The 22,289-nt window shown below is 47.5% G+C and overlaps 1 protein-coding gene across 4 annotated transcripts; it reads left to right on the forward strand.

Annotated features, from left to right (window-relative positions):
* The first annotated feature begins 1,356 nt into the window (after positions 1-1,356).
* On the forward strand, positions 1,357-21,279 carry SH3BP5L (SH3 binding domain protein 5 like). Of its 4 annotated transcripts, none has more exons than XM_087443404.1 (7): positions 1,357-1,466; positions 1,940-2,549; positions 8,632-8,694; positions 8,861-8,989; positions 16,810-17,034; positions 18,600-18,773; positions 19,344-21,279. In XM_087443404.1, the coding sequence occupies exons 2-7, from the start codon at positions 2,367-2,369 to the stop codon at positions 19,812-19,814; spliced, it is 1,245 nt and encodes a 414-aa protein (XP_087299530.1). In that variant the 5' UTR covers positions 1,357-1,466; positions 1,940-2,366; the 3' UTR covers positions 19,815-21,279. The 4 variants fall into 4 exon arrangements, with proteins under 4 accessions (XP_087299530.1, XP_087299532.1, XP_087299533.1 ...); XM_014781690.2 differs by having other exon boundaries at positions 1,358-1,466; positions 16,873-17,034; XM_087443406.1 differs by lacking the exon at positions 8,632-8,694.
* The last annotated feature ends 1,010 nt before the right edge of the window (positions 21,280-22,289 follow it).

The following is a 22,289-nucleotide window of genomic DNA, read 5'->3' on the forward strand; positions in this document are numbered from 1 at the left end:
AGGATAGAGAGAAGATGGTGGGTAAAACGGAGTCCAGTGAAACTCCAGTTTTACAAAATTAAAGGGACTGGTAGAGAACAAATCAATAAATTGTTTCTGATTTCTATATGTAATTTCATGGTTTTTGTATGGCAAAACCATGTTATTGTTCCTTAATAACAAAAAGGACCGTGATTGAAGGCTGAGGCATTACTATCCATCAAATTTGTCCACTTAAGACACTTATTCGGGGTCCCGCTGACTCACTGGAGTGAGAAAAGTCACTTCAGGAATTTTAAAAATAAAATTTCCAATTTTGTGGAAAAATCTCTCTCTTTTGAATCACTTTTAAAGGAATATATGTCTCTTTCTTAAAAAAAATTTTTTTTTGATGTAGTTATTCACGGGGTGAAGGGGGTTCAAAGGGAAGAAGGAAAATTCAGTTCCTTTGCCTTCTCCACATCAGGGCAAACCTTGAGCTGGCTCTGAGGAAGTCAGGCCTTTTGCAAAAATAAAACGTCCATCCTGAAGTCCACCCTTAAGCCTCGTCTGGGGACACCTAGAAGTGGTCGCTCCAGTGAGGTGCTTTCATTGATACACAAGGCCATGTAGCAAACTCCTCGCGGCTTTTGAGCACTGAGTGCACAAAAGCAGTGAGCTCACGTTAACTAAATTTCTAATTAGCGCTCACGGGGTAATCACTGACTCCACCGACACGACGTTCAGGGGTAGACGGCCTGGCTCGGGGAGGGGCCGGCCTGGGGCAGCGCAGGGGTTGTGGTGATGCCGCCGGCCAGAGGCCTCAAGGAGAGAGATTTACCCATCAGAGCTGTCCGTTTAGACACCGTTACTACGGGTACCGCTGATTTCCCTGCAGTGAGGACAGTCACTTCTGAGAAAACGACCTTGCGTCTCAACACCAGGTTCCGCTTGTCCCCGGACCCGTGTAGCCAGACCGCCGCGGCCGGAAGCCCACAAGCTCACTTCCGGCGCCACTTCTGTCTTCCTGGGCGAGGCAAGAAGTGGCTTTCCGGCAGCCAGAGTCTCAGAGTCGTAAGACAAGATGGCAGCGCTCTTTTTGAGGCGAGTGTCCAATCTCCGTTTTATTTCGTACCACCGAGGACTCTCGACTTCCATCGAGAAGTCGAGAAAAACCCTAGTTTTTCTCAGCATAACACGCTCATGTTTCAATTTCATTCAGCTGTGGTGGAGGATGGGCTGGAGGCAACGTAGAGCGGAGCCTGAATGCCGTGGGGCACCATTTTGTACGGAAACCGAAGGGCCGGCCGCGGAGAGCGTTGAGGAATCCATATGTAGCAAGAGAGCGTGGCGGGGAGGGGCGAGAAGGCAGGAGGGCGTTGTTACTGGATGATGTAGTTCCGCTTCCTCTCAGCCCGTTCGTGTTTGGTTGGACCGGCTTGTTGCGGGAAGGGAGGGGGAAGATTGTTTGCGGTGGAGGAGCTACGCGCACGGGAAGGTAAACTGAGGTAAGGCTGTGAAGGGGGGGCCTTTGCGCAGGACTGTGTGGGAGGTCTGGGGGCAGGGTCCTTGGGGTTGAGGAATAGTGTGGGGTTGGACACGGGAGGCTCGGATTGTCCGCAGAGTTGGAGAGACAAGAGAAGGTGGGGCGGGGCTGGGGGTTACAAGGTGAATTGCAAAGCCGGGCGAGGGTGGAGTGGGGAGGGCGGAAGAGAAGAGGGTGTGGAGGGGAGGGTGAGAGCACGGAGGCAAGTCTAGAAGGTGCTAGTGGGGGAGGGGCTGGGGCGAGAGGAGCTGGGACGCGGGAAGAGTAAGAGCTCGAGTCCTTGAGGGCTGAGGAAAGAAGTTGGATGGGGGCTCGTCGGAATATGGCGGTGTGGGAGGACGAGAGTGGAGTCCCTGGGATGCTGAGGCGTTGGAAGGGGCAGGTGGCCGACGTTCTGATGCTGACCATGTACTTGGCCTTTGTTTCCCCCCGCAGCTCCCCAGAGACTCCTATCCCGCAGCCCCTGTTTGGGCCCAGCCTTTTCTCTCTAGCTGCCACCACAGCCTGGAGGCACCTGCCTCCGCCCTCCCGAATGGTGCTCCTCCTCGCAGGCCTCGGCCCAGGATCCAGACCCCCTCTGCCCCCTGCCTCGGAGCTGTTGCTCCAGGTGTTTCCTGGTGGACTCCCCGGGACGGGGAGGGAAGAACTTTTGCACAGTCAAGGCTATAGCTCTAGGAACCCCACAGACGACTTGAATATCTGTCTCTAACCAAGTGTGAGGTTCTTCCTGTGCCCCTTTTTGCATTATTTGAGAAGAGAATCCCTTCTTGACTCCCAGAGCCCAGGAAGCCCTAAGGTGGGGCTCTGGTTCCAGCATGTCAGTCCTATCTTGTGCATAGGGCTGTGCCCTTTTCCTGTCAGCATGGCTGAACTCAGGCAGGTTCCAGGGGGGCGAGAAACCCCACAGGGGGAGCTTCGACCTGAGGTTGTAGAGGATGAAGTCCCTCGGAGCTCAGTCACAGAGGAGCCCGGAGGAGAGGGAAGCAACAGCAGTGAGGCCAAATTGTCCCCAAGAGAAGAGGAAGAACTGGATCCTAGAATACAGGTGAGAAGATTGAATAGGGGGAGAGACAGGGAGCCCAGATTCCAGCTTTCCTGAAAAGCTGCCAGATAAATGAAGGATTAGATTTATTCTCTCCCCGGTGCAGTGGGGCAGGAAAGGAAAACAAATCACCAACTCGTTGCAATATAGTGTGACAAGTGCTAAAAGAGTTGTGTGTGATGGGAGTGCAGAGAAGGGCTGGGCCTGACTGCCTGAGGAGTGTGGCTGAAGGCTTCACTGAAGAAGTGAAGTGACAAATAGGCAGCAGATGCAAGAGGCTCACTTTAGGTCAGTGGAGCGTAGGACTGTTGTTCTTCTTTCCAAATAAGCAAAGAGGTTGTTGGCTCAGAGATACGGAGTGAGTGGGATGTGAGAGGAGGTGACTTTGAGATTGAGGGGCAGTTTTGAATCTTTACCCCTCTCTCACCTTCTCATCAGTGCCTCCCAGGGACATTCACATCTGTAAAGGGTGAGACCTTTCATGTCTTATAAAGGTGGCATCAGGTTTAGGCTTATAAGGAAATCGGATGTGTTCAGGGGGTTTTATCAGTCATGGTCAATCCTTAATAATACACATTCCCAGCTTTGAGGATGCTGGGTCTGTCGAATGGAAGAGATGATTTATCATCTGGGAGCATTTACAGGCTGGTTGGTAGGAGGGCAGATCTTTGTGAGGGAGACCTCAGAGCAGTGGGTGAGGAGGACAGGCACCATGCGGAGGAGATGCATGGCCAGCTGAGGCTGGATTTCGGTGATTCCGGGCAGTGGCAGAGAAGGGCTCCCTGGGGAAGCTGCTTGGGCAGGTGAGGGCCAGGATGCTCCCGTGTGTTTGGGGCCTGAGTCTGCAATTTGGTCTGGTAGCATCTCCAAGGTTCTGATGTAGAGGTGACTCACACTTCTGTAGGTGAGCAAGAGCATCATGGGGCTTGCATCCCTGGGCTTCTCTGTCAACAAACCTTTATTAGATACTTCAGTGAGGCAAGAAAAAATCAAAGCTGGTGCTAGCATCGTTCCTGCCCTCTTGGTGGGGGTTCCCAGGATGTGTGTGGGGGAACTGTGTCCATGCTTATAGTGGAGCAGTGGTGAGCCATTCATTTACTGGCATGAGTCAGTAATTTATTTCTGCTGTGTATCATGGGTTTTGCATTGAAAACAGCTCAGTTTCTCCTGTTAATTCTAGAAATTTGTCCTCCAAGGAAACAAGTTGTAGTGAGAAGAGTTTTGGGCTGAGATTCAAGCAACCTCTAGCCTGATGATTTGTGATTTTCATGCAAGTTATGTAATCTCTCCGAGCCTCAGTTTCTTCATCTGTAAAATGAGGGGTTGGTCTAGCTGATTTGCACAACTCCTTCCTGCTCGGCTCTGACGTAGTGCTACTATTCTTTTCTTTCACAAACTCTTTTGCTCGTCTCTTGGTGCAAGTTTGTAGGTAGTGCTTTGGGAATGAGACCCCTGTCTGTTCCTCGGGGAGGAGAGCTATGTGATGCTCTTCATATACTTCCCTGTAACATTCTTTGTCCTGCTCCAGAGGAGAATCCTCTGTGGTTTCTTTGCTTAGTTTCTCCTGCTCCTGTGTATTTTTCCAGTACCCACACAGATGAAGGCAGTAGTATGAAGAGTCACTCTCATGCTCTGCTGTACAATAAAGTAGCCACTAGCTGCATGTGGCTACTTAAATAAAATCAATTAAAATTAAATAAAAATTAAAGATGCACTTCCCCAGGTGCTCTTGGCAGTGCAGAAATAGAACATTTCTATCATTGCAGACAGTTCTATCAGATGAGCTCTGTGAGAATTGGAGAATACTGAGCAGGCATAAGATTCACCTTGCCTCCAGTGGGCTTGCAGTGTTACTGGAGTGAGAGGGGCAGGTAGGCCCTGATCTCTCTTGCCAAACTGTGAGGCATATTGTGGAACATTGTGGGTCATGTAGGGAAGAAAGGTCTTGTAGAGGCCTCCCTCATTGATGATGCACTCATGGCTGGACCAGTGCTCCAGCCTTGGCAGGGATTCATTGTCTTGTTGCCATGTGGGAGAGGCAGCCTGGTGTGAGGGGAACCCTTCGTGGAGGAGGCCAGCAGCACTCAGCCCTTCTGGGTTTGGGCTCTTCTGGATGAGAAGAAGATTGGGGCTTGTGTCTTTTGAGGTCCCTTTTAGTGTTGGCAGTGCACAAAACCATGTTGTCCTGATAATACATTTCAGAGCTTTAAATGGGTGTTTATTTTTCTGGATTCTCAGTGCATTCAGTGGGTCTCCACCCACAGATCCATCAGTACCCACCAGGGAGCTTTAAAAATACCTGTTCCTGAGCCATTCCCAGACATCTGAATTCTGGTCTGGGTGGGGCGAGAAGTGATTCCAACATACAGCCTGGATGAGTCCACTGGGCTAGGGATATCCCAAAGGCAGGGACCTTGTTCAGGTATTTTCTGGAACTCCCAGAAATGATTGCCCTTAGGGCGAGGCTCTTTCTGACATGGGGAATGGGGTTTCTTGGCAGGCATGCAGCTCGTGTCCCCATTTTCTGGTGGGATCCCTTTAGAACTTGGAGGAAAGCTAGCTGGAGGCTAGCTCCAGGCCTGCCTGGAGTGTGCTGTTCCCCAGAGAAGGCCACTGGCTCTGTCTTCATGTCTTGACCTCAGCATAGTTCTCTGAGTTCTCCAGGCTGGTCCTGAGCTTTCTGAGAGAAGAAGAGTCCCAGTGGAGGGATCAAGTGAAGGAGGGTGGGGCTACGATGGGCCTGGGTGTCTTTCCCTGTGACTTTCTCAGTCCCTCCTTGAGGTGGGCACATTCTTTCCTCAGGTAAATGGATACATTCACTCACCTGCTCCTCCTCAAGACTCTTTAGGGTGACTTTGCAATGTCTGCATCCTCATCTGAAGTGTCGGTTTAGCTCTCACAGGACAGTTGTATTTCCTGTATTTCTGAGTTTTTGGGCTGTGCATCACCCTGGCCCCACCAACTGACCATGGGCCTGAGTGTTTTAATGGTTTGCACAAGGTGGGCAGGAGCATCTGTAGCCTGAGGACCCATGCCTTTGACTCAGTGGCCTCGCATCCTGGAAATGAGCCCAGTGTGGTTCACCCTCTCTGCTAGCCGCGGGCTCACTGATGGATGATGTGCGCTGACTCAGACTTCATTCTCTTCGAATTCCATTTCATCCAGGTGCCAGGAGCAGGCCAAATGGAGTGTGTTGCCAGCTGCCCAAAACAGCTCTGGATGCTTGTTGGCTTCCCCACAGCCTTGGCCTGGGTCTGCCCCAGCCTGTCTGTCCCCTCAACCCTCTTGCCTACCTTGCCCTCCAGCCTGCTCTGCTCCCCAGTCTTCTTGTCCTGTTGGAAAGAGCTTTGTGACTCTGAGAGGCAGATCTCATCAACAGAAGGCTTTTTAACTACTGGAGGTGCTGTGCAGGTGCGAGTGGATTCCCACCTAGAAAGACATGTCCATTCCCACCCTTTGCCAATAACAAGTTCTTCATGTCTTTTTTCCAGTAGGGATGACTTATGTAGAGCCATTCACTTCTCTAATGATCTTATCAGGGTCTGGGAGCATTGTAGGCCGTGGAACCGAGTGGAATCCAGTCTTGGACCTTGGTTTGCCCACAGGAATGTTGCAGGGTGGCCATTACCCACCTCCTCTTCTCTTCCAGAATCAATGTTTATTGCCCTCCTGATTCCTGTTCTTTTCCTACCAGGCTGTGGTTTTTCTAGATTATGGTACTCCTGTCTTCTCTGTGACATCCATCCAGGGACATCCTTAGTCCTAGGAGGATCGTCACAGTAGCAGGAAAGCCAGATCAAAGGTCAAGTCCTGGATCCAGTCCCAGCTCTGTCCCTGATTCCCCGCCTCATTGTTTCTTGTTTATCAAATGCAAATTAGCTGAGCAAGAAATATTCCTGTAGGAACTGCTGAAAGGACTAGTCACCTCCTCTTCTAGTCTGAAACTCCCTGTGGTCCAAGTTGAGCCACAGGAAGCTGGGCCCACAGGGGGAGAGGTTGCCTCTAATCCTGACAGGAATTGCCTTTTCTGAGGATCCTTTGGGGCGATCCCATCACCTGAAGATGATGTCCTTGTTAGGAAGGCACTGTGAAACTTGGAGCTCTGTGTTGTCAGGTGGGGTCTTCTGAGCCCTGTCAGCTGCCTGTGGTTCCAGAGTGGCTTGTCATTATCTTATGGACATTGGGTTGTGTGACTAATCAGGTTGCCTGTGTGCACCAACTTCTAGACCTGCACTGTCCAGTACAGGAGCCACATGCCACTGGCCATTTGGGCTATATTGGGTTAAATGAAATGTATTGTTACAATTTCACCTGTTTGGTTTTGCGTTTTTTTAAATGTGGCTGCTAGAAAACTAAAAATTGCATATGAGGCTGACATTATATTTCTGTTGGACAGCTCTGTTCTGGAAAGTTTAGAGCCAAATTTGTGGCCCTCTTTAAGGCAAGGTCTGCATTGTTGTAGATGTGCATTTTTTCATATCCTTGTGCCCAGTTCTATGTTTCTTCTTTTGTGTTTTTCCTTTTACTGTAATTAGGGCTTGGTTTCCTGGATTCTTACTTGCTGACTCAGATCTTTTAGGGCTTGAGAAGGGGTATAGAAATAAAAAGACTAAAAGGGAGTCATACACTGGATTGTTAGAAGGGCCAAATGAGGTGCTCAGGACAGTGATGGCAATATCGCTCACTGCCAAGTGCAGGTTGTTTCTGGGCCATGCCCAGCAGGCTGGGTCCCGCTGGCCTGTCCAGGGGCTACAGGGCTCCTGGAGGAGGATCCCGTAGCCAAGTACCAGGCATTTCTGCGGGCGTTGCTCCTCCTCAGGAGTCTCCTTGGCTCACTGGGCTCTGGGAACTTGACCGAGAAAGGGTAGGAGAGAATACTCGAGGGCAGCACCCCTCCCTGCTCTCTGCCATGTCAGTGAAAGGCCTGGGTGATTCTGTTGCTTCTTTCTCCAGCCCTGGGACCAATGAGGTGCTCAAGCCAGCTTGTTTGGTGACTTCTCCCTGAGGCTCTCCCTTCCTCCCTCCCACAGGATCTGCTGTGTGGGTTCCTGGGGTCACTTTCACCCCACTGCCCCAGCAGACCTAGAGTCCTCTTGAACCACGTGCTCTTCCCTAATCTTTACCTTAATTGTCCACAAACCCCTCGTGATTCTGCATCCTGCATTTCCCTGGGATCTGCCCTCTCCTCTCCCACCTAGAATACTGCAGACAGCCTCCACTTTTGTCTCGCTCGCCCCTCTAAGCTTTCCCTGTATTGCTTAGATCAGCCTTCCTAAACTATAAACCAGTTGGTGCCAGGCTCTGAGGGGCTCCCCCTGCCATTGGGACAAGTTTTGGTATCCCCTCCCCTGTTCCTTAGCCTTGCTGGCTTCTCACCTGACAATTTGTCTGCCCCAGGCACCTGTTCTCCTTTTGATTCCCATCTCCCTCCCCATCACTGATGCTTTTCTGTACGTCCATCAAAGCCCTGCTTGGGAGCAAGTGCCCTGGCGTCCTGCCCTGGCCTTCCACTGCCAAGGTGGGTGACCCTGCCATCTCCACCACAACCACCCATCACACGGCTCCTCACACTACTGAGGGTCTGTTGCTTACTTAGTAGGCCATGACGTGCCACCTCTCTGTGTTCTGAATTCTCAGGTCTCATGATGCTGAGCTGTGATAAGTATGCAGTAAGTATGTGCTGAGTGACTGGTCTAGGAGATCATTCTCTCTCTGGGACAGAGACTGTTAGCTCCAAGGAGACTCCTCCTGGCTGGAGGGCAAAGAGGAGGTGGTATGGTCTGATGCAGAGAGCTCAGGCTTGCTGCTACTTTGCTGTGTGCATACGTGTTCCATTCTCTGAGCCTCGATTTCCTCATCCTTAAAATAGGGGTTTTACTACCTGCTACAGAGATGAGGTTTTGAGAATTACAGGAGACTATGTATTAGATCTCTGACAAGGAGACATTCGATAATGCCCTTTTCCTCTATTTCTTCCCTTCCCTGGTCTGGTGGGCTTTCCCTCTGTGCACTGTGCTCGCACCCCGCCTGGTTCATATGAGGCTGCTTCATTCCACTTCTCTAACTCTGCCCATCTCTATGGTAGGAGGAGCTGGAGCATCTGAACCAGGCTAGCGAGGAGATCAACCAGGTGGAGCTGCAGCTAGATGTGAGTTGCTCCTTTTCCTCACAACCTTGGGCTAGTCCTGTAGGTGTCTCTGTCTGTTTCCCTCCCCATTCAGTACAGTGGCAGAGGAAGGGGCGTGTGTGAGAAACAAGAGAGGCTGGGACCCACACATACCTTCCCTCTACCCATGTCTCTATTCCTTTGCCAGGAGGCCAGGACCACCTATCGGAGGATCCTGCAGGAGTCGGCGAGGAAGCTGAATACGCAGGGCTCCCACTTGGGGAGCTGCATTGAGAAGGCCCGGCCCTACTATGAGGCTCGGCGGCTGGCTAAGGAGGTACGGCCAGCTGACCCACATTCTGGGAGGGCTGCATGCAGAGCCAGGCTGTGGATTCTTCTATCTCTGTACAGAGTGTGAGGTGGAACACCTTTTCTCATTGCTTTTCTGTCTTTCTTCTCTTACCTTTGGTTCATGTCTCTCTTTTCTTTGCTTACCCCTCCACTCTTTTACCCTTCTTCCTTCCTTTTTTTTTCTTTACACAAATAATGTGGGTTCACTATTGGAAGACTAATTGTAACTGTAACTGTAAATCAAGATAAGAGAAGAAAACCAGAATCGCCCCCAATCCTACCATGCTCATGTTGCATGATTTTTGTACCTGAGATTTGTTTTAGTCAAGTATGGTAAGATGACAGACACAGAGACAACTACCTTGAAAGAAGAGTGTATTACTTACAGTTCCCAAGAGGAAGGGGCATGCCACGCCATGCAGGAACACATGGGGAAGAATCTGGGTTGGTCAAGAGGCGGAAGGCCTGAGGGGAAAGCTTGGCCCAGAGCCTTTATTGTGGTTTTCGTGAGAAGGAATGGGTAAGGCAGCGTAGGCAACTTTGAGCAAGCTTCAGATTGGCTAGTTTGAATAATTGTGGTGGGCTCTGGGCTACAGGGGTGGTCTCTAGTTTTCTGGTACCTGGCTCTGGTGTGATATAGGGCCAGAGGAAGTATTGGCTTGGTGTGTGAGAGTTACATAAAGGAGGTGATGGGCCTTGGACATGTTGGTTTGCATATGAAAGGTGTGCTCACAGAGTTTGCTATCTAGGAATTAGCTAGCTCTGAGAGGACCAGCAAGGCCCCCAAGATGTCAAAAGCATCATAAGATATAGAAGATAAAAAATGTGATTAATACAGCATAGATAACCCTTTTCTAAAAAAAAAAAAATTGGTATATATCCTGCCTAAATGAGATTACACCATGTGCTATTGTTTTTTATTGAGCTAACATTGGTTTATAACATTATATGTTTCATGTGTACAACATTATAATTTGACTTCTGTATACACCACACTGTGCTCACCACCAAAATCTAGTTTCCATCCGTCACCATATAATTGACTTCCTTTACCCATTTCGCCCTCCTCCCACCCTCCTTCCCCTCTGGTAACCAACAGTATGTTCTCTGTATCTATGTGTTTGTTTTCGTTTTGTTTTGTTTGTTCGTTTATTTTGCTTTTTTTAATATTCTACCTATGAGTGAAATCATATAGTGTTTTGTCTTTCTCTGTCTAATTTATTTCACTTAGCGTAATAACCTCAAGGTCCATCTGTGTTGTCGCGAATGGCAAGATTTCATCTTTTTTATGGCGGAGTAGTATCCATGCTGTATTATGTATACTACATCTTCTTAATCCATTCATCCATTGACGGGCACTTAGGTTTTTTTTGTATCTTGGCTATTGTAAATAGTGCTGCAATGAACATAGCGGTACGTATATCTATTTAAATCAGTCTTTTTATGTTTTTTGGATAAGCACTCAGAAGTGGAATAGCTGGATCATATAGTAGTTATATTCTTAATTTTTAAAGGAATTTTCATACTGTTTTCCATAGTGGCTGCACCAATTTACATTCCCACCAAGAGTGTATGAGGGTTCCCTTTTTTTCATATCCTCTGTAAAACTTGTTATTTCTTGTTTTATTGATAATAGCCATTCTAATGGGCGTGAGGTGAAATATCTCATTGTAGTTTTGATTTGCATTTCCCTAATAATTAGTGATGTTGAACATCTTTTCATGTGCCTGTTGGCCATCTGTGTGTCTTCTTTGGAAAATGTTCAGATCCTCTGCCTATTTTTTAATTGAGTTGTTTTTTTGTTGTTGAGTTGTATGAGTTCTTTATGTATTTTGGATATTAACCCCTTATCAGATATATGATTTGCAAATATCTTCTCCCATTTGGTAAGTTGTCTTTTCATTCTGCTGATAGTTTCCTTTGCTGCTCAGAAGCTTTTTAGTTTGATGTAGTAGTCCCGTTTGTTTATTTTTTCTTTTGTTTTCCTTGCCTGAGGAGACATATCCAAAAAGATATGGTTAAGACTGATATCAAAGAGTGCAGTGCCTATGTTTATTTCTGGGAATTTTATGGTTTCAGGTCTTACATTCAAGTCTTTAATCCATTTTGAGTTAATTTTTGTGTATGGTGTAAGGTGATGGTCGAGTTTCATTTTCTTTGCATGTGGCTGTCCAGTTTTCCCAGCACCATTTATTGAAGACACTTTCATTTCTCCATTGTATGTTCTTGGCTCCTTTGTCATAAATTAGTTGTCAATATATGTATGGGTTTATTTCTGAGCTCTTAACTCTATACCATTGATCTGTGTGTCTGTTTTTCTGCCAATGCTATGCTGTTTTGTTTACTATAGCTTTGTACTGTAATTTGAAATCAGGGAGTGTGATTCCTCTAGCTTTGTTGGTTTTTCTCAGGATTGCTTTGGCTATTTGGGATCCTTTGTGGTTCCATTCAAATTATAGGATTTTTTTTTCTATTCTGTGAGAAATGTCATTGGGATTCTGATGGGGATTGCATTGACTTTTTCATTGCTTTAGGTAGTATGGACTTCTTCCAATCCATGAGCATGGACTATCTTTACATTTTTTTGTGTCACCTTCAATTTCTTTCAATACTATCTTATAGTTTTCAGTGTACAGGTCTTTCAACTCTGGTTAAATTTATTCCTAGGTATTTTTTTCTTTTTGTTACAATTGTAAATAGGATTGTTTCCTTAATTTCTCTTTTTGCGGGTTCGTTGTTAGTGTATAGAAATGCAACAGATTTTTTGTATATTGATTTTTATACCCTGCAACTTTACTGTGTTTATTATTTCTAATAGCTTTTTGGTTGAGTCTTTAGGGTTTTCTATATATAAAATCATGTCATCTGCAAATAGTGAGTTTTACTTCTTCCTTTCCAATTTGGATCCCTTTTATTTCATTTTCTTTCATAATTGCTCTGGCTAGGACTTCCAATACTATGATGACTGAGTGGTGAGAGTGGGCATCCTTGTCTTGTTCCTGATCTTAGAGGGCTAGCTTTCACTTTTTCACTATTGGGTAAGATATTAGCTGTGGGTTTGTCATATGTGGACTTTATTACATTGAGGTAGTTTCTTTCTATACCCATTTTATTGAGTTTTTGTCATAAATGGATGTTGAATCTTGTCAAATGTTTTTTCTGCATTTATTGAGATAATTATATGATTTTAAGTCTTCATTTTGTTGATGTAGTGTATCACATTGATTGATTTGTGGATGTTGAACCATTCTTGCATCCCTGGAGTAAATCCCTCTTGATCATGTTGTATGATCTTTTTAATATATTGTTGTATTTGGTTTGCTAGTACTTTGTTGAGGCTTACTGCATCTATGTTCATGAGTGATAGTGGCCTGTAATTTTCCTTTTTTGTGTTGTCCTTGTCTGGTTTTGGTATCAGGATAATGTTGGCCTCATAAAATGAATTAGGAAGCATTCCCTCCTCTTCAGTTTTTTTGGAAGAGTTTCAAAAGGATAGGTATTAAATCTTCTTTGAATGTTTGGTAGAATTCACCAGTGAAGCTGTCTGGTCCTGGACTTTTGTTTTTTGGGAGGTTTTTGAAACAGTAATCGTTGTTTCAGTCTCCTTACTAGTGATCTGTCTATTCATATTTTATATATCCTCATGATTTAGCTTTGGAAGCTTGTATAATTCTAAGAAATTTTCTTTCTTCTAGGTTGTCTAGTTTGTTGGCCTATTGCTGTTTGTAGTAGTCTCTTATAATCCTTTGTATTTCTGTGGTATCTGTTGTAACTTCTCTTTAAAGATTTCTATTTTATTTATTTGAGCCTTCTCTCTTTTTTTCTTAGTGAGTTTAGCTAAAGGTTTGTTAGTTTTTTTAATCTTTTCCAAGAACCAGCTCTTAGTTTCATTAATTTTTTCTGTTGTCTTTTTAGTCTTTATTTCATTTATTTCTGCTCTGATTTTTATCATTTCCTTCCTTTTACTGACTCTAGGCTTTGTTCTTCTTTTTCTAGTTCCTTTAGGTATAAGATTAGCTTGTTTATTTGAGATTTTTCTTGTTTCTTGAGGTAGACCTGCATTACTATAAACTTCTCACTTAGTACTGCTTTTGATGCATCTTATAAGAGTTGGTATGTTGTATTTTCATTTTCATGTGCCCTCAGGTAGTTTTTGATTTCTCCTTGAGCCAATAGTTGTTCAGGAGCATGTTGTTTAGTCTCCACATGTTTGTGATTTTTCCAGCTTTCTTCTTGTAGTTAACTTCTAGTTTCATACTGTGTGGTCAGAAAAGTTACTTGATATGATTTTGGCCTTCTTAAATTTATTGAGACTTGTTTTTTGTCCTAGCATGTGGTCTGTTATTGAAAATGTTCCGTGTGTACTTGAGAAGAATGTGTGTTCTGCTGCTTTTTGATGGAATGTTCTGTATATATCTATTAAGTCCATCTGGTCTAGTGTTTCATTTAAGGCTGATGTTTCCTTGTTGACTTTCTGTCTGAGTGATGTGTCCATTGATGTTAGTGGGGTATTAAAGTCCTCTACTATTATTATGTTGCTGTCAGTTTCTCCCTTTAGACCTGTAAATAGTTGCTTTATATATTTTGGTGCTCCTGTGTTAGGTGTGTATATATTAATGTTATGTCTTCTTGATGGGTTATTCTCTTTATCATTATATAATGTCCATCTTTGTCTCTTGTTACCTTTGCTGGCTTGAAGTCTATTTTGTCTAATATGAGTATGCCTATACCCACTTTCCTTTGGCTGCCATTTGCTTTGAATACCATCTTCCATCCCTTCACTCTGAGCCTATATTTCTCTTTAGGGCTGAGTCTCCTGGAGGCAGCACATAGTTGGGTATTGTTTTTTAACCCATCTAGCCACTCTGTGTCTTTTGATTGGTGAATTCAATCCATTTACGTTTAGGGTGATTATTGATACATGAGGGCTTAATACTGCCATTTTGTCTTTTGTTTTCTGCTTGCTTTATATCTCTATTGTTTCTTTTCCTTGGGTTTCTGTCTGCCCTTTTAGTTTGGTGGTTTTGTATGATGTGTTTCTGTTTCCTCTTTTTTTATGTTTAATATCTCTGCTCTGGATTTTTGTTTTGTGGTTACTGTGAGGTTTGTATAAAATGTCTCAAGATAACATTTTTCTCTGCTGATAGCTTCTTTTCTTCATTTGCCTGTAGAGGTTCTGTCCTTTTCCTCTGCCCTTTTTGTTTTTATTGTCACAAATTATACCTTCCTATTTCTTGAGTATTACCAGATTGAAGTAGCTATAGTTATTGTGAATAGTTTTTCCCCCCTTTAACCTTTATGCTATAATTAAGTGCTTAACCACCTATTCTGATATAGGATTGATATATAGAGTTTTCTGATTCTGTCTGTCTATTTATCACCTTACTTGAAGTTTTGTGTACTTTTACCTTTTCATTTCAGCTAGAGAGCTCCTTTGAACATTTCTTGTAAGGCAGGTCTAGTGATGAACTCCCTCAGCTTTTGTTTGTCCAGAAAGCCTTTATTTCTCTTGCATATCTGAAGGATAATTTTGCTGGATAAAGTATTCTTGGCTGCCAGTTTTTATCTTTCAGTATTTTGAGTATGTCGTTCTACTCTGTCTTGGCCTGTAGAGTTTCTGCTGAGAAATCTGCTGATAGCCTAATGGGGTTACTGGTTTTTTTCCCCCGACTGCCTTTAAAATCCTCTCTATTGTTGATTTTTAACAATTTTAATATAACGTGTCTTGGAGAAGATCTTTTTGTGTTGAGATAATTAGGTGTTCTGTTAGCTTCGTGGACTTGTATATCTAGTTCCTTCCTCAGGTTTGGGAAGTTCTCATCTGTTATTTCTTTAAATAACCTCTTTACTCTCTTCTTCTGGGATACCTGTTATCCTTCTGTTGCCTTTTCTAATGGAATCAGATAGTTCTTGTAGAGTTTCTGCATTTTTAAAAAATCTTTGTTCTCTCTTTTCTTCTACCTGCATTTCTAGGTTTCTATCTTTGAGCTCACTAATCCTGTCTTCCATATGGTCTGCTCTATTTCCAGTGCTTTCTAATGCATTCTTCATCTCACTTATTGAGTTCTTCAGCTCGAGAATTTCTCTTTGGTTCTTTTTTAGAGTTTCAGTCTCTTTGGTAAAGTATTCCTTCCGTTGATTAATTTTATTCCTGACCTCATTGAACTGCCCTTCTGAGTTTTCTTGTAGCTCACTGAGTTTCTTCGTGACACCTATTTTGAATTCTCTATCAGATCACAATCTTCTGTGACTTTCAGTTTGGTTTATAGAGAATTGTCATTTTCCTTTTGTGATACTGTGTTACTGTGGTTTCTCATGGTGCTTGCTGAGTTGTTCCTCTGGCAGCGTATTTGAAGTAATAAACACCTTTCTTATTTAGGTAAAGCTTTGTTTACTTTGATTTTAACACTTCAACAGGTTTTTAATTAGAGGCTTTTCTTTTGTGTTTCAGTAGATGGCGCTATGGCCTAAGCTTTTGGGTTTTCTTACCTGAGCTGCCTTTGGCTATATTGGCACTTTCCATCCTCCACTTCCTCTTCCAGAGGTGTCACTGATGCCTTCCTCGTCACTGCTTGTGCTTCTAGAGTTGCTGGTGCCTTGCTGCTGCCATTATCACTGTAATTGCTGGTTTCGCTGCTGGGGGCACTGGCATGACAAGCGTTTCCACCACATCTGGGGTTGCCTGGGTTGCGGGGACTGCTGCCATGGCAGGGGCAGTTGGAGAGTTGCGGGGGAACTGGGGTCACAGCCCCTTCTGCTGTGTCCGGGGTTGTCAGGTAAGCAGTCTCAACTGCTGCGAGGAAGAGGGGCAGGGCTGGATTCTCAGGCACTTCCTTGGCTGGAGGGGCCAGGATTATAGGCCCCACTCCTGCTCCTGCCTGGTTTCCTGTGGCTGTGGGCGCCACTGTGGCTAGGAGTCTGGAATCTTGTGCAGCACCTCTGCTGCTGCTACTGGCTTCCCTGGGGCTGTGGGGTTAGCCACCGTGGCTGGGGGATCCAGGATTATGGGCACCTTCTCTGCTGCTCCTCCAGTTCCGTTGACTCTGTGTGTTCCAATCTATCCACCTTGAGATCATCCTAGTCTGTTAGGCAGAGGAACCTTCATTGAGTTATGGGTGTTTTACTCGTTGTAGGTTGAAGGAGAGAGACAAAGGGAGCATCTCACACTGTCCCCCCATGTTGCTGACATCATTCTCCCATGTATGCTATTTTTATTTTTTTATTTTATTTATATTATGACATGGTTCCTTGTTAATAAATATACATTCATGCTATCGCTTTTAAGGGCTGCATAATATTTCCTTTATTCATTTAACCAGTTCCCTGTAACTGAAAACTTAGGTTTGTTTCCAGTTTTTTGTTTGATAAGCATGGCTGTGATAAACCTCTCTAAGCAGTTGTTTGATTATTTCCTTCAGCTTACCCGCTGTACTGGAGTTGATGGTCTCAGGGGTGTGCTTTCTGTAAGACTTAGTTCATGTCACTGTCCACCTTTCAACTAAAGTGGTGAGAATTTTTCTTTGTTCTCTCTAGGGCAAAAGGCCAGTGGCCTTCGAGAGTGCTGCATTTCACGCACTCACCTTCCACTGGCAGTGTTATTCTTTTCACTCTTTATTTCTACGTTTATTTTTTTCTCTTAGGCCATATCCTTAAAAAATATTCTTTATAGAGAATTCTATAAAGATTTTATTCTTTCTAGAATTTCTAAAAATATTCTATTCTTCCTTGGCATTTTATCCATAGCTTAGTTTGGGAAGTGAAGCTGACATTGCAATGGGCCTTCTCCCTTCTCTTGTCCTTGCCCAGGACGGGTCTCTATGGGTGGCCAGGTGTACCTTGGGGCTCCCTTTCCTGATGGTCTCCCCCCAGGCACAGCAGGAGACTCAGAAGGCAGCACTGCGATACGAGCGGGCCGTCAGCATGCACAATGCCGCCCGGGAGATGGTGTTTGTAGCTGAGCAGGGTGTCATGGCTGACAAGAACCGGCTGGACCCTACGTGGCAGGAGATGCTCAACCACGCCACGTGCAAGGTGAGCCCAGCAGTATCAGCAGGTCACCTTCGCTGGTTCCGGTATTTCCTTTCCTATCCCTTCGTCTCATCACCCTCCTCATTCCTCTCTCTCTGTCCCTGTCTCTCCCCCTCTCTCCCCCTCTCCCTCCCTCTCCCTTTCTTTCTTCTCTCTCTCTCTCTTTCTCACTCCAGTCTTCCCTCAGCTGTGATTATGTTTCAGGCAAAAGCTGTTCCTTGATCTCTACCCTGTTTGGCCTCCAGCACTTCCCATATACATTTCCTTCGGACTTAGAATGTCTTTCTGGGCTTTGCCTCCAGATGTGGGACTAACCGAACAGTTCATCCCTGCTGGGTGCTCTGGATTCAACAATCAACATTTTGTTATGTTTAGCTGTGACTCACTTCTGTTCCAAATGTTTTCCCTTCCTTGTTTTTGAGCTCTGCCAGTGTACCTTGATTTTTGAAGTATAATTTGTGCATCATTTCCAAGCTACTCAAAGGGGACTGGGGAGCAGGAGAATCCTTGGCATCAGCTCCAGTCTGCCACCTTCACCTTATAAGGGCAAGTGTCTTAGTCCACTCGGGCTGCTATATCAAAATAACATAGACTGGGTGGCTTAAACAGCAACGTTTATTTCTCGCAGTTCTGGAGGCTACGAAGTCCAAGATCAAGGCACAGGCAGATTTGATGTCTGATGAAGGCCCACTTCTTGGTTCCTAGATGGCCGGCTGTTTTCTGCACTGTGTTTTCACAAGAGAGAAGTAGCAAGGAAACTCTCCAGGGTCTCTTTTATAAGGGCACTAATCCCATTCATGAGAGCTCCCTGCTTATGACCTAATCACCTCTCAGAGGCCCACATCCAATGCCATCACCTTAGGGGTTAGGATTTCAACATATGAATTTTGAGGGGACACAAACATTTAGTCTATAGCAGCAAGTGTCAGCTCCTGAGGGGTGGTCATGTCTCGAGGTTTTTTGTGTGCTCCTTAGTCCAGGCCCATGGCCTTGCACAGAGCAGGAGCTTCACTTTCGTTCTGGAGCTCACACAAAGGAGAGCACAGCACTGGGGGCCAGGTTGTTGAAGCCGTGTGTGGCAGGGCTCTAGTGTGTATCTGCCCAGGGTGCGGCAAGGTTGGCCCCCTAGTCCTGGTGGACAAGGTGGATGGAGCCCTTGCTTGCTCTCTGCTCAGGCGTGGAAACCAAGAGAACCCAGTACAGAGCTATGGCTCCCCATACTGGGGCTCTTCCCATACCCCCAGCCCTGGCACTGAGGGCTTTCTGAGGCACTGTGCTTCCTGGCAGATGTTTTCACACACAGACGTTGCCTACATGCTCGTGAGTGGTCCAGAGGGCCTCAGCACCCTCTCCTGGCAGCAAAGCTGAGTGGCAAGTGGTGCAGGTAACAATAGGCAGGTTCAAGGACCCACTGTTCTCCTTTGTGTCTCGGGGACTCGATGCCCTTTCCAGGCTCTGCAGACAGTGGGGAGGTCCCCCCAAGGTAACATTTGGAGTGGCAGCATGGGGCATATGACAGGGGCAGGTCCCAGGTCAGTGATGTGTGTTCTCCACCCCACCTGGGCCAGGTGAACGAGGCAGAGGAGGAGCGGCTTCGTGGCGAGCGGGAACACCAGCGGGTGACGCGGCTGTGCCAGCAGGCTGAGGCTCGGGTCCAGGCCCTGCAGAAGACCCTCCGGCGGGCCATTGGCAAGAGCCGCCCATACTTTGAGCTCAAGGCCCAATTCAGCCAGATCCTGGAGGTAGCTGAGTGGGAGAGGGGGAGGATCAGTGAACAGGCAGGAAGCAGGCAGGCATGGAAAGTGAGGGCAGGTAGAGGGGACACTAGTCTGCCTCTCTGGGCCATCCGCCAGGCCAGCAAGGTGGGACAGGTGGTGGTGCATGTGCTCAGAGTGATCCTTCAGGGGTGGGAGGTGGGATTCGGGGGTGGGTGCTGGCAGAGAACTGAGTTGAAGGGAGGTAAACAAGAGAAAAAGTGAGAATTGGGGGAGACCAGGGAGAATGGGAAGAGAAACCAGACAGATAGGGAAAGGGGACAGTGAGGAGAGGAGGAGTGGGTGGGAATGAAGGCCTGGGAGGAAGGCCCTGGACATTTGGGCCCAGGTCAGGAGGAGAGCAGGATTCCTGGGGAAGGAAGACCCTAGGAAGAGGATGAGAAGAACCGCAGGTTTGTGGTGGGTGGTGAATAGGGCCAAGGGCCTGGGAGAGGAGGCCCCAGCACAGAGTGCTGAATGGGGCCAATGGGACTCACTCAGCAGCTCCAGGCCTGTGGAGAGTTGCCCAGTGGTTCACCTCACTCTGCCCCTCCGCAGGAGCACAAGGCCAAGGTGACAGAGCTGGAGCAGCAGGTGGCCCAGGCAAAGACGCGCTACTCAGTCGCCTTGCGCAACCTGGAGCAGATCAGCGAGCAGATTCATGCACGGCGCCGGGGCCTGCCACCTCATCCCCCGGGCCAGCGGCGCTCCTCCCCTGTGGGGGCTGAGGCTGGGCCTGATGGTGGCGAGGACGGGGACAGTGGGATCATTGAGGGGGCCGAGGGTGGAGGGCTGGAGGAGGGCGGCAGCCTGGGACCTGGCCCGGCCCCTGACACGGACACACTGAGCCTGCTGAGCCTGCGCACCGTGGCCTCGGACCTGCAGAAGTGTGACTCTGTGGAGCACCTGCGGGGCCTCTCGGACCATGCCAGTCTGGATGGCCAGGAGCTGGGTCCGCGCAGTGGGGGGCACTGGGGCACTGACAGCAGGGGCCGTGGGGGCCGCCACCAGCGCAGCATTAGCCTGTAGCCCCATGTTTGGGATGGCTGGTTCATCTGTTACCACCACTGGCCTGCACAAGGCCAGGGAGGCTCTGACCTCCCTCTCCTCGGGTCCTTGATTCCCTCGTCAGTTGTGTCTGAGGCATCCTGCCTGTCGTGGCTCTTTCACCATTGTCCTCCCCCGCCCGTGCAGGTGGCAGCTGTCTTTGCCTTACTCCTTCAGAAGGCTTGTCTCTGGCTCTCACATTTTACCTCTTCTTGCTGGCTCCTCACAGTCTGTCTGATAACCTTTGCTGTCCTCTTTCTGGTTTCTCTCCTTCCATCTGTTTGGCATTTCCCATCAGGGAACTTGGCTTAGAAGGCACAGGAGGGCCCATCAGAGAAGGTGGGTGCTGGACTTAAGTCCTGGCATCTTGGTCCCCCAACTTGAGTGAATGGACAGGTACCTCTCCTACCTCCCCATCTCCCAGGGGGGCCCTAGGGATGCTGTAGATCCCTCCTGGCAGCCCTGTGCCCTAGTCCTCTGTCGCAGCCTGCCTGTGTATAACCTGTAAGATGCACTGTGGGACTGTGTGCCTCCAGGAAGACACTACCCATCCCTTCAGTGCTGCTTCCTCATGACCTAAGCCACTTTGTTATGTGTGCCCCAAAGCAGGACTTGAAGGGTGCCGGTATTAGGGAAGGTGAAGCCCAACCTTAGTGTCAACATAGGGGACACTACCAACTTCAGACAGACTCTCATTTGCATGGCGTTTTCCCAACTGGGCTCAGCCCTTAACATTGCCAAGGTGCTAGTGGGTCTCTAACAGGGTCCATGTTTGGGGGTGGAGACGTAGTGAGATCCTGATGGCTGAGGCCCTTGCCATTCCTGCTACAGAGTTAGGTTTACTTATTCTGGGTAGAGGATGCTGAGACGAATTTCAGCACCCTCCTGCAGGGTGGAGTTAGGAAATTTGGTGCTCAATTGCTTTCCCTCACTCTTCCCCAAAGCAAACAATACCTACTCCAGGATCCCTTGGGGAATGCTCAAGGTTAGCTGCTGAGCCTCCCCTGATGTGGGGAGGGGTTGGCCTGGGGTGAGGGGACCCGCTCTCCATAGGAAGCGGCTCTGGGTGTCTGGGGGTGCTCCCAGACTGTGTGGTGGGGAAAGGTGGGGAAGCCACATGAATCTGGGTGCTTTGGGAGAACCAGTCCTTCCTCTTATCCCACCCCAGGAAGGCTGAGAGCTGGACACTGGGCAGGAGAGCTCATGCCTAGGCCTGTGTGCTGCTACCTTCGACTCGGGGAGGAGTGGGCCTTAGCATGGAGAGTGTCTCCCTGTCCTAGGGTTGAGGTAGGATGGTCACAATGAGAACCGCTGGGTTTGAGGTGGCCATGGGTGGAGGGAAGAAGGAGAGGGAGGACATAGGTGTGTGTGCGTGCATGTACTGGTGTTTGTGTGTGGGAAGAGGATCTGCCCTTGATTTTATTTAAATAAAATACTTTATGTAACAGTAACGTTTACTGTCCGTGTCAGGGGAGGGAGAAGGAGAAGGGGGCGAGGGTGGGGAGGGGGAAAAGAGCAAGGTGAAGTGGGGCCCTTTCCAATGGGGTAGTCAAGGAATGCCTTTCAGGAGGTGAAGGATGAAATGGATCGAACCAGGCCACAGAAGGAGAGAAAGCTTATGGCCACAGGGACAGGGTGAACAAGCACTAGGCGAGTGTGGATGTGATCTGGGAGTTGCACCCCCTTCCTGCTGGGCGAGCAGTGGTCTGCAGGGTGGAGTGTATGTTGTGAGCCACTGTGGTGGTCCAGATGAGATGAGGGTGCCAATCCTGGACGTGTCTGGACATGAGCATGAAGGAAGGGGAGGGACAAAAGTAGGGTGGGATTTAGCAAGTAAATATACAGGATGCCCAGTTAGACTTGAATTTCAGATAGACAATGAATGTTTTGCCCCCTGCAATGTTTAGGACATACTTATACTAAGTTATTTGTTGTCTATCCTAAAATTTAGCATAGACAAGAGGTGATTCCCAAGTCAAGGCTTGACCTGTTGTGGGGCAGGAGGGGTTTAAGTGCATGTGGACCTGCAGCCTGTGAAACATTTGGTGGATTCAGGTGGGGAAGGGATGAGAACTTGAGGAGCCACGGAGGTGGAGAACAAAGGCTTTGAACTGAGCTCCACCAGAGGTGTGCCTGCATTTAGAGCCAGGCAAGGGAGTCAGCCAAGGGATGGAGGAGGCACTGCCAGGTAGGAAGGCAGGAGACCCACTGGAAACCTGGCGAAAATGAATGTCCTGAGGACCCTTAAGGGGCAGGATGAAGGCCAGGAATTGGAGGAACAGGATGGCAGAGCAGTGACCTTGGTGACCTCAGATGGCAGATGGGAGATCGGCCGTCAGGAGCCACTGTGTACTGAGCATGCACTGCATGCCCTTTGACGGGTTCTGAGCAGGTGTGAGACTGCCTTTCCTGACCTGGGCTCTTATTGTAATTGAGAAGTAGAGTATGATAGGGGGG

The sequence above is a fragment of the Ceratotherium simum genome, chromosome 18 (assembly GCF_057802395.1).
Source record: "Ceratotherium simum simum isolate JZ-2026a chromosome 18, ASM5780239v1, whole genome shotgun sequence".
Taxonomy (NCBI): Eukaryota; Metazoa; Chordata; class Mammalia; order Perissodactyla; family Rhinocerotidae; genus Ceratotherium; species Ceratotherium simum.

What these genes read in the sequence shown, in the direction of transcription:
- SH3BP5L (XM_087443404.1), top strand. Translation starts at nt 2,367, where the DNA reads ATGGCTGAACTCAGGCAGGTTCCAGGGGGGCGAGAAACCCCACAGGGG. An exon ending in AACTGGATCCTAGAATACAG is followed by an intron (nt 2,550 to 8,631) that starts GTGAGAAGATTG and finishes TCTCTATGGTAG; the next exon opens with GAGGAGCTGGAGCATCTGAA. An exon ending in TCAACCACGCCACGTGCAAG is followed by an intron (nt 17,035 to 18,599) that starts GTGAGCCCAGCA and finishes CACCTGGGCCAG; the next exon opens with GTGAACGAGGCAGAGGAGGA.